Source organism: Ischnura elegans, chromosome 10 (genome assembly GCF_921293095.1).
Source record: "Ischnura elegans chromosome 10, ioIscEleg1.1, whole genome shotgun sequence".
NCBI classification, from domain to species: Eukaryota; Metazoa; Arthropoda; class Insecta; order Odonata; family Coenagrionidae; genus Ischnura; species Ischnura elegans.
Genome location: NC_060255.1, coordinates 95,466,228 through 95,478,295, shown reverse-complemented (window position 1 = coordinate 95,478,295; position 12,068 = coordinate 95,466,228). Strand labels below are relative to the sequence as shown.

Genomic DNA, 12,068 nt, shown 5'->3' with positions numbered 1-12,068 from the left:
TATGTTAAGGCCATTTCTCAGTTCTGCAGAATCCAATTAATTACAGCCGTTCACCATGGGATTTCCTGAATATTTCCCTCAAGCATGAAAATAATTCTCTTCAGGACTGGATGATCAACAAGAAAATATTTTTTTCCCACATCATACAGCACGTGAGGTTAGGGAATCAGGGTTCATAGGATTCTTACAAACTTTCCATTTTCACTCTCCCTGATTTCCAGGCGTAATCTTTTTAATTCACCTGACTTTATACGGTGCAAATTTATATCACACACAAAACTCTCGAAAATATAGGGACCTTATGGAAAAATACCGAAAGATACATTGGGAAATAAGGTGAAGCTGTACTAGAGGTACGAGAAATAAAGTCAAGAAGTGCCCAGTTGGAGATAGCAAATATGGCAACAAAACTCCCACCTCACTGCTTGAACTCAGCACATTCAACAATGATTTATGCAATCTTCATGTTGTGCCTCTTGTACCAGACCATAATCTAATTTCTCAGAAATTTCCACGACTTTCAGACCTAATTTTTATTTCCCGTACTGGTATGAAACCAAGGAATCTTTCCATGCTGCCAGCGAATAGTTATTCATTTACAACAGATGGAAAAAAATACCATGAAGGGGGAATCCTTAGCAGTTTATTAATGTAATTATCAAAATTATCATTTTTACGTTTTAAGTACCACTTGTTAACTTACTTTTTCTTAACATGCATGCAATTTTTGAACTGTAAGCTAAGCACCATAATTCATGCAAGAAAGGAAAACATAATACTGATAGATAGTTCACATACCAGAAATATATATGTATTGGGCTTGTTCACCAATATTTTCAATTGCCCGTAGCGATAGAGTAAGAAACATAAAACGACCCCTATCATTCTGTATTTTTGGTCAATTGTCTATTTATCGAGATATGTTCGGCAAAAAAGAATGCCTTTCTAAACCCTATTGGAGATAAGTTGATGAAGTCCCACTCTCATATAGAGCAGGTGACGTTTCTCAGCCACTCCTCAGACCCTTGCAGAAGACTCATGTTTGTTATTGTTTACATTACTGTTGGCAATTCTTTCACTCAAAGAGCAGTTCTACTCAAGTGAGTTTCATGAATTAAAACCCTGATGACATCAGACACTCCTGAAGAATGGGCAGCAAATTTTGCCCGTTGCTACTTTCTTTGCATCAACCAAATTAATTTAATGATTTAAGATTTTGCACTTGAGTGAGAGACCCTATTAAAAGTTCTTCGATGAACAAATTACTTCTTTTTAATAATCCGTTTGTTTACTTATTTTAAACTGAGTATCTGCTTGCACCAAGCGTTATGACAAATCAAGGCGACAAGATTTTATCAGTTGAGTGGTTATTTCCTAACTAGGAAGTCAAGCTATCAAAACCACACCACAATATTGATATAACTTATAATAGACTTACTTCAAAGGAAATTTATGATGAATTATCAGTATTTAATACAATTATAATGATACAATAATGATTTATACAAAATATATTGATACAGATGCACATTTAAACGTTGCAATTACAAAATCTATAAATGCCGGACCATTAAAACTTATACTAGATTCAACGCTACGATCAGCTAACAGCGTACAAGACGACGAGGCATAGGAGGTGTATGAATCATTACCTTCGTTTAGCTCAAAGTCATCAAGCACTTTGTCTAGATCAACAGCAAACTTCTCCATGGCCGAATGTCAGATTTTCATTCTTGCACTGAAAATGAAAATAGTCGGTAAACAAACACAAAGATGAACTGAACAGTATTTTTTTCGCTTCTTTTTATTGGCTTTCATCGATAAATCACCCAGAACGACCTTAGATCAGGAACGTCGCAGTTTAATTGCCGTACAAAGATGCTATTCGGTTTAAACAGACAAGTAAGTGCCGAAAACATTGAAAAATTTTCCACTCAAGGCACAAAATCAGCAGACATATCACCGAATTAATAACCAAACCTCATACGTCACTCGGGGACTTTTTAAGTTCTCACTCACCTTGCCATCTCAATTACTGATCACCAAAGTGATGATTCCAAGAAGGAAGGTATATTTTACGACACCCACTTAGCAATGATACCGAAATTACGCAATTGTATTAAGAAATTGACCAACTAACAAGTACTATCATCTGACATTCCTAATTTATGTAGCAGTAACACGGACTCGGAGGAGGTAATACAGGAGGCTATAGTTAAGACAAGTTCTCTCATCTTATCAAGAAACATGTGGAATTACAGAAGTATCCGCAATGTCGCTACTGTTAGCCAGGCCGTCAAGGAACAACCGCGGCGATTGAGGGACGGAGAAATTATCATTATGAGTAAGAAGGCCATCAGTATCTTTCATGTAGATATTTATGAATTTTTAATTTGAAATATAATTTATGTATTGCCTGAATTCGATTAAAATGTAATTTCTTGGAATGGTTATATACTGACAACGAGCCAGCCAATCTGGAATACGAAAAAAAACGCTCGTGAGAGCTTATCAATTAGTAAATTAAAATATATCTAGTCATTAATAATAACAAATATGCACGATGATTTAAGATGGGAAACTAATTCACACATTAAGTAATGTTTCAACAAAGACCGTAGGAAACCAAGCATTTCGTATTTGGCGCCACATTTTTGCCAACATAAGCACGGTTGTTCATTTCACTATTCTAATCACTATGAGCATTTCGGTGAGTTTTAAATTTTTCTCACTCAATATCTTCATTGAAACTTTCTATTGATTTCTTAATGCAATGCATCGTATTACCACTGTACAGGAATAATAATGCACAGGGATGTCGTGCTAATTGTATACATATGTATAAGCAACAAACAGGCTTTTCTTATTGATAATTTTTTATCCGATGCAGTAGTTACTCTGGGCTTTTGTAGCAGCCTAATTAATGGTAAAAACTGTGGTCCAGGTAGAGATGTTATTCCCAAAAAATGGATTTTGATACGAAAGCAAAAAGAAAATTTGTTGCCTAAGTAGATTTTAACTATACCTGTTGCACTCACCACTAATAATATGAAATACTTATGCATTAGTGCTATCCAGTTTTAATTTCAAAACTTAGACAACACGTGATTCATCAATTCACTGCTTTCCAATACTTTTAAATGTGAAATAAAATGAATGAGAGTCATCATCCATAAAAGTATCCTTTATTTTTTTACGTGCCACTGATGAGCAGGCTGGCACTACAGGAGAACATTTATGGAATTCCAAAAGGGGTCACTCATCACTCTCTCTCTCTCCTGCAATGCTGGGTGTTCAAGAGGTCAAAAGGTAGCAATCAAGGGGTATCGGCAAAGCTGTCGTCGGAAATCATCAATCCATTTGATCAGTCCACTCCCTTCATGATCACAGACAAATGGGAGTCACTGCATGACACAACAACATAGGAGCAAGCAAGCACCTCTGCTACACACAACAGGAACAACACACACAGAGAGCACTGGACAGATCCTTGGGTGGCCAGCAGCTGAGCACAGGCAAACAGCAAGGCATGGGCACACCTAATTGTAAAAAAAAAACAAACAAAATTAATACCATTTATCGCACTATGATATTTCCATGCTGATAAAAAAATGTCCCCCTCATTGTTCTCACAACCAGGGCCGGATCAATGGGGGAGCCCCAGGGGCCCAGGGTCTGGTCCATCCATCAACCTAGGGCCACCCAACAAGCATGAGCCTTCTGCCAATATAGAAGTACATCTCACAAAATCAGAAAAAACCATCATGTATGAGGCAGGGATGGCAAGTGAAATGAAACGAAAATGTATCATTTCGAGGCAAAACTAAAATACAAGGCCTGGGTTTAGTTTTGTTCCCGCACGAAATTAAAATCAACAAGGAGTTTAGTTTTGACCCGAGACAAAAGTTTACTCCCAAGAACGAAACAAAAGTAATCGAAACTCCACTGCTCATTGTTAAGTTTAGATCACAGAAGTTGAGTGGAGGGTAGAAGATAGAAGGGAATACATATCTAGTTTTGACCCATTATGTGTGACATATGTGTAGAGAGGTTGAAGCATTGAGCTTTGAAATCCAATGGCCAGTTTGCTTCACCGTTCTGCTGTTCATGGTCAAAATATGAGTGCCCCGTGCATCTCATGGCGGTAAGCTCTAATGGCTGCAACGTCTACTTTGCTTCGTTTCTAAATTTCACTCCCGGGAATGAAACTATTTAAATTTCACTGGTTTTGACTTTCGATTTGTTTCACTGGCCATCCCTGGTATGAGGGGATTCAAAGTGAAGCAGGGTTGTTTTTTGGTTTAAAATCAAGGATAGTGCCTGGATTGTAATGCATTAGTTACATGTACAAATATATTGTTCATAAACTTGCTGAAAATGGTTTTAATTGCATTTCCTGTTATTACGTTAAAAATTTCAACACCTTGAAACAGTGGACCTCCCTCCAAAATGGGCCACCCACATCCTAAATCCGGCCCTGCTCATAACTCGGGTTATTTTCCTAGAAATGAGAGAAGATTTCCAACAGAAATCTGTGGTGCAGTAAGTCCACAAAAGAATCCCCTTGACTTTAACTTGGGCTCCCAATTTTCTATTGTTTTGTGAGATATCAATTGTCACAACCAAGGTAATGGTTTCAGGTTTAAATTTCATATGAGACCCTTGAACACACCCAACAGAAAATCCTCAAAGTATAAGACGGCCCAGGGAGAGGAACTGACTCTATTATATTACTGAATGAGATACCCACAGTCATGGATTCTTTCAGGGTGAGCTCTACCCACACCCCTAGTCCAAACCCTATAACCAAACTTCACATGAGAAGTGCTGTGTATTCGAAATTCGAATAATTGATAACTAATGCCATCTAACATTGAATAGTGTAAAAAAGCTCATGAGTTTCCGGTGACTCGACTGTTCCAATATCCCATCCCTATTATATACTTGAATTGACAATCTAACATGAAGGTAATTAATCAACTGTGTGATTGTTGTCACGAAGGAGAAGACATATTAAAGGATAACATATTATTTATTCCTAATTAAATAAGAAATTTTTTTTCACGATGAAATTTTTTATTGTGAAATAAAAATTTTTGAAACTTAGATTTTTTTTCATATCACTATGACTATTCACACTTTATCTGAACACTTCTATTCTTGTTAGAAAAAATTACAAAGAGAAAGTGAGCAAAAGAGCACACTGTATACGAACCCCTGGCGGTCATAGCAGGGGAGAAGCTTACCCAGGGTAATTCTAGTAATAAGGATACCAGTCAACCCCTTACCTCAATTGTTCACCATGCTCCCTTTTCACTTCTTCTTTGCATCCTTGAGGCCTGCCCCAGCATTAAACTTGAAGAAAATGATATCACCATCCTCCACCACATAATTCCTGCCCTGTTGCCTGTACTTCCCTGCAGCCTGAGAGAGGGAGAAAGAAGACAACTGTTTGATTAAGAATATTACTACTAGAATAACTCTAGGTAACTAGTAGGTGGGTGTGATGGCTCTAGAACCTCTCACAATTGGGTAGTTTCCTATTATTTTTTTATTGCCTAAATCAAAAGATTATTGCTCCTGGAGTACACATTTTACGCTTTTAGATTTTTAATAGACGATATCTATTTTTCGCGATTAAATGAAAAGTGAAAATTTTCAAGCACCCGAAAACGCGATGGGTAAGTATGAATGCTGGGAAAAGCCCGGGTGACATCATTCTGGTTCCCGCTGTCGCCTTGTGAGGTGACCCTGGGGCGAGGGTATGTGTGCTGCTGCGATGCAAGCTGCTAGCAGGTAGCAGAGTACCCTGCTAGCAGGTAACACTTGGCTTAAGGATTATTAATACTAGTGATGGGTCGGTTCGATTCCTCGATTCTTCGATTCCTCGATTCTCGGCCAAGAACCGGAATCGAAAACGAGTACTTGCCAAGGCGAAAAATCGATTCCGATTCCAGCAGTACTTCAAACAACAAAATATACGACCGCATTTCCAACAGTCATTTGAATTTTCGCGCCACGTAATCGTAATAACAAAACACATATCTTCTTGGGATGTGCGAGTACTCGAAAATTCAAGTCGATCGAGTAGTTGGTACTCGACTCGAGCGTTTCGAGTAGCATTACGGATGTCGAGTCGAGTAGTTAAGGCTACAGAGCTTTCGAGGCTAGTAGGGCCAGCAATCTGCCGACAGGAAGCGCTATCATGAAACTCGTGTATTAATGCAGTTTTTAAAGCCGATAAGTCATTCTAATGCCTTGGCCTGGTAGTTTCAGTCTGCCGAATACACTATTGTTGTTGTCGATGTAGGCGCCGAATACCTTTACGCCAGCCGCGGCGGCCGATCGTCTTCCTAGTTCCTACCCCGCGCTAACTGGTCCGAAATCGGAAAAAGCTTGAATAAAGTCCAAAATGACCTTTTTGGGGATAAAGACTGGAAACTCAGCGTAAATACTCATAAATCATCAGCAAATATTGATTTATATGCCATTTTACATAATTGCGAACCTTTAGTGAGATACAGAGGCCCAAACATGACCAATTTTTCAATGCCACACGAGATATCGTTTTTCCTCAAAATCCTTTGAATTTGTCCAAGTGGTTTTCCGTTGATATGAGTTTTGTGGAATAAAAAACGCAATATCCCTTTGATCTGGTGCTTTGCCTATACTTTCAATGACTTTTGAAGATTTTGGCTCTCATCTGTCTGGTTTTACAACGCAAAATGGCCGACCCGTTTTTCACGTGGAATTTGACATTATAAGTAGACATTATCTTTCGTTTACGAAAAATATAACTCGGAAAATTTGAACCACTATATAAAGTAGAGATTTTTAAAGAGTACTAAGTAGAAATCTTGAAAAAAAGTTTGCGACGAAGGAAATAAGAACGATTTTTCAATCGCGCGTCAAGGCTGACCTACACGCCGCGGACCTCTGAGGCTCGGTAACTGGGGCCGATTTTTAAGTTTTTTAAAACATTAGTCCTGCAAATCGTCATTTAAAGCATGGATAATCGTCTTCATTGACTTAAAACAATAAACTGAGGATGTTAAAAAGGATTATGTATAGATCGACTAGACCATTTAGCGCATTACTCGAGTGAAAATACTAAGGATTGGATATTTTTCGGAACCATCCCGCGCGTAAGAAATATGCCTCGGGTATTGAAGTAAAGTGAAGAGATTAAGTCAGCATGCTTAAGAGAGAGAAAAATGAACTGTTTCCGTGAAAGGCAACAAGCGATACCCTTTTTCCCTTTCCACCCTCGCCGAGGAGAGTCGCACGGTAGGGGGAGTTTTCACCCCACAAGGCTCTTTTAGCCTTTTTTATTACTGCGTCCGTCCGATGTAATATTCATTTGCAGCGTTTAGTTTCTTTCTTGAACTTAAAAAAGCAAGAGATTTTAAGGTTGATTGAATGACGTGAGAAGTATAGCATTTTTTTTGGCTCTACAAAACTAAAGTTTAGTTCTATAGTTGTTCGCTTCGTCCACTTGAATTCCATTAAGATTCAAGATCCAACAAATCGTTGATATAATTTTTAATAAAAATTCCAAAGTCTCCAAAATCTTGCAATTTTGGTGGGAAAGTACTTGCCCAATAACACACCTGTGTAGGAAAAGGCAATTTTCTGCAGGAATTAATACTGTAACATGGAGAAGTCAAAACTTGCAAAAGATTTGGCTGAGCATGTAGAATAATTGGATTTTCTGCTTGAGAATTTGAAAGGGCCAAATATTACATGATTCATATATGTAGTATGTAATCTTTATTACAGCTATGAAAATTCCTGTACTCAGGGCTCTCCCTTGTAGTTTGGATATATATATATATATGTTGTCGACATATATGAGTGCCAATATTCTAAAGTAATACCTATCATGTAACACCACTTTTCAGGCATGTTCTGTTTTGAAATTTAGCTATTATTTTTTAATTACATAGCAATGATATGAAAGATTCTTTTGTCAACTGACTCTTTCACAGAGTAATATTTAAAAAAGTAGTTTTCTTGTTGCCTGGAATTAATTGATATTTTTCTTGGAGCCTATGGCATCAGAATCGATGGAATCGGTATCGGTAGAATCGGAATCGAAATGTCAGAATCGGAATCGGGATCGGAATCGATAAAATTTTGGAATCGACCCATCACTAATTAATACCCTATCAAACGAAGGAAACTTTCCGACCATAGCCAGTCTTAATAGGTGATTATTAAGACATGTTTCCCTGAGCTCTGTGCCTCATGCATGCATAAGTAATCTCACAATCAGACGATATAAAACTCCTATCTACTCGTATAGAAACTAGGTCCCTGTGACGTCACGTGGAGTGGCATCGCATGGGCACCAATCTGGCCTTTTTCAAATGAGGTTAAAATTGACCATTGCCATTCCTCTAAACTGGGAATTCTAAAACCAAATAATTTATATATTATGAATACACTAATGGTGGGCAACGAATCACAATCAATGCCTTTCGTTTTATTTGATGAAGGAAACTACCCTATTGTATAAGAATGTTAACAACAATTATTGTACATATACAATGTGGAATGTGATGGGTTTCATTCATAATTTGTTAGAATTATTCCATATTTCTCTTGATTTTCATTGGCTTTAAATGTTGACATGTTCAACAATAATTTTCATAATTTTGCAGCACCTCAAGAGTTTTTCCCTTACAATAACCTAATTTCCGTGATTTCCCCATCAGTATGCACCCTGTACTCGGCTAATAGTATAAGTTGATTTGATTGATAAGTTGATCCTCAATTATATACACAGTGAATTGTGAGGAGTGAACTAAGTTTACAACTTATTTAAAAAACCATGAGTGAATTCCACAATGTAAGTTTGCATGGTACTGAATATATAGGATTAGAAATAGATTATGATTCGATAAAAAAATGGGCCAAAAATAAGCAATTTGATCAAATTTTGGAGTTGATCGATTCTTAGAGTGGTAGCCACAGCATTCCAGCGGCTTTATGCTCGAACTTCGGTTAGTATGCGGAATGGGAATTTCATATGAGTGACATAGTACATAAGAGTCACTTTCAGTATGGCGGCTGAATTTGGTATGCTCGAGTCATCAGGGGGATCGTGGAGTCAAGATTCATATATCCTAGGAGCTCATGGGGGCAGGACTGGACGAGTTCGTATACAAACCAGCAAAAAAATGGTACCTGCAATGTTGCGTTTGGTAATGATGAATTAAATACCCAGAGGATTTTAAGAGGAAAGGCTGCTACGAGTGAAGCGGGAACGTACTTAGCCATTCCACTTGGAAAAGATGGGGTTTAAGAAACTTTCTCGACTCCCTAAGGATTTGGTTCTGGATTAATCCCTTATCTTAGGGCTCCTTTGTGATCTTAAAACTTGTCTGTGGAAAGAAAGGTAGTTGTTTGGAGTAATAATGGTTATAGCAAGCCTAAATTAAGATTTTATTTTGAGTCCAGGCCATTTTCATCGTTCCACGATCCCTCTCCTTCTTCTGCGTACTTATGCAAGTGGAAAAACTCACCAAACTGAATTTCTACTCCAAGGGCTTACAGCAACATTGTTTGGATGGGTAGGAGGGGCATTCAAAACAAAAGTTTTGAGGAACTGAATTAATCACAGATTTTGGAGGCTGTGATTGGCTGAAGTATTGCGTGACTTCTTAGACCAACGTTGCCAACTTTTGACATACGGAAACCAGCTCCCCTTGCATGGGCCTATCTGTAGAGGGCTCGAGCATACAGATTTCCCCTTCCCACACTGCCCCTACAGATTGGACCATATAAACTGATGATTGTAAGGAAGGAACTCTTACAGTTTCGAGCATAGGGCCCCAGCCAAGGGAGTCACAGCACACAATTGACAGATGGTGGCTTGTGGTGCCTTTGTCACAAGAACAATATATACTTACCTTAGCAGCTGCTTCAGATCCTTCTTCTTTAAAGTCCGAATATTTCATCACCTCAGCCATGATGAAGCCCTTCTCAAAATCAGTGTGGATGCGCCCAGCTGCTTGTGGTGCCTTTGTTCCTTTCTGGAAAGTTCAACAACAGGGTTGATAAAATTCCCAGACTCCTTCCCGACAAAAATGTTCTCCCCTAAATTTTTTACTCCCTCCAATTGATAATTACATCATATTTTTTGAAGATAATGGGACAATAAAATATTAAATTCTTAAATAGAGCAGACTCCTGATTATCCGGCTGCGGTTTATCCAGGTTGCGGATTATCCGTGCACGATTTTCACTCTCGCTCAATTTTTTCCACTATCTGTGGAAAAAAAAATTAAATCGGACGCAAAATCATCGGAATTACTGCATTAATTCCAGGAAACAACCGTCTTATTATATCCGTTAGAATCCCCTTTTTAAAACGGAATCGATCGCATGCTAGCTGCATTCACGAGAGCAACGTGTTCCTATTTTCCAAGCCTCGCAGTCCGTACCGCGCTCCTTGATCACGGATACACGTCCTGCAGCAGTTGCAACCCGGGCAGCGTGGCGTGGTGCCTGACAGTGTAGTTTCCTACATCTAGTAGTGGTTTGAAGCATTTATGCAAACCACTTTTCTGTATCCATGATCACAAAGCCATGGATGTGTGGTTTTCAAAATCAGGCCTTACATGGAGCATTAATAATACTAGTAAAACCATATTATCGCCACTACAAAGATCGCAAACTGGCAAAGAAAGCTCTTATTGAGTCAGGGAAATACTCTAAAATAACAGAATGCCTGCATAAATGATGGTACAGGCGGTCCTCGACTTTCGTACACTCGACTTTCGTACAATTCGCACTTTCGTACGTTCAAAATTGACACCTTATACTTGACTTTCGTACGCTAAATTCGGACTTTCGGACGTTGGTCTGTAATTTTTTAAAATTCCCGCGATGTTAATTGCGCATCCCAACATTCAATTGTTTCAAACGGCAGTATAAGCGAACAATACGAACGTATATAATGAAGGGCATTGTTCGTAGTTGACTCTAATCTAGGTGATTTATTTGCGAGAGAGACTGCCTGCTAGAGGCTCCTTCATCAAGAGTAGAAGAAAGCCTTCATTGGAGGTATTTTTCAATAAAGATGACTACACATCATCAAATAGCTTTCAATAAAACTAGTAAGATCATCTTTCTAATTGTGTTTTTTCGTTTGAGTGCTGTTTAATTCATGTACACCTTCAGCAACGATATTGCACGAAATATCACCCGATTTCCGTTTGTCTTTTGTCTTTTTTGAATAACATGCGAAATATACGTGATCACGAATGTCACCTGCCAAATGTCGAATTTTGGTGTAAAAATTAAAAGGTATCCAGAGTGCGGGTTCAACAACTACATTTTGTTATGCTTCTTGATATGTCTTTTCATTTATAGCGGACGTAATAAGTGGAATGTCAACTTAAACGCCAAGAGGAAGTTTCACTCGATAGCCAACGGAGTTCTTGTTCTTAAAACTTTTATTTGCATTTTCTGCGTATTTTCGAAAGAAATTCGATGATTTGAGGAGTTTTATTAACATATTATTAAAATTAAGTCAATTGAAATGAATTCCGTGAAAAAAAAAGTTTTAGTACGTATATCTAGGTCTTTTGGAACGTAACCCCGAATTAGAATGGAAGTCAATGGTTCGACTTTCGTACAAGTTTTCGGTAACGCATTGTGTACGAAAGTCGGGGACCGCCTGTATATTGTTTTTTTTTTCGGTAAATTATGAACATTGCAAGACATTGAAGTGAAAGTTTGGGTTATCCGTGTTTTCCAATTATTCATGCCGTCTCTCCCCATCATTAGCCCATTAGGATAATCGCGAGTGTGCTGTATATTAAATTTAATTTAAAATCCATTTATTCAGGATGAACACACAATAATAGTAACATGTAAACTGAATAAAACAAGTCAAAATATGGTGTCAGACTTAAATTGACACATGAAACAATAAGTCTTCATAATAGACATGCATAAAAAAAGGAACTTTGATAATTTAATTACACTCAAAATAAGGAAATTGTTAACTCCAAATGCACTGCATCTTTCCTGGTCAAAGATGTAAGCCATTAGACAGT

At 38.0% G+C, this 12,068-nt stretch overlaps 2 protein-coding genes across 3 annotated transcripts in view; both read right to left on the bottom strand.

Annotated features, from left to right (window-relative positions):
• LOC124167323 (zinc finger FYVE domain-containing protein 9) overlaps positions 1-2,219 on the bottom strand; it is a 47,200-nt gene extending 44,981 nt beyond the window's left edge. For both annotated transcript variants that reach the window (XM_046545301.1, XM_046545302.1), the window contains exons 1-2: positions 2,020-2,219; positions 1,653-1,738 (exon numbers count right to left, since the gene is read on the bottom strand). In XM_046545301.1, coding sequence (XP_046401257.1) covers positions 1,653-1,710 — 58 coding nt within the window. In that variant the 5' untranslated portion in view covers positions 1,711-1,738; positions 2,020-2,219. The remainder of the gene's footprint in view (positions 1-1,652; positions 1,739-2,019) is intronic.
• Positions 2,220-3,163: 944 nt separating this feature from the next.
• The window catches only part of LOC124166744 (obg-like ATPase 1), a 29,393-nt gene continuing 20,488 nt past the window's right edge, over positions 3,164-12,068 (bottom strand). Inside the window, exons 10-12 of the mRNA XM_046544416.1 lie at positions 9,915-10,037; positions 5,289-5,424; positions 3,164-3,539 (exon numbers count right to left, since the gene is read on the bottom strand). Coding sequence (XP_046400372.1) covers positions 5,314-5,424; positions 9,915-10,037 — 234 coding nt within the window. The 3' untranslated portion in view covers positions 3,164-3,539; positions 5,289-5,313. The remainder of the gene's footprint in view (positions 3,540-5,288; positions 5,425-9,914; positions 10,038-12,068) is intronic.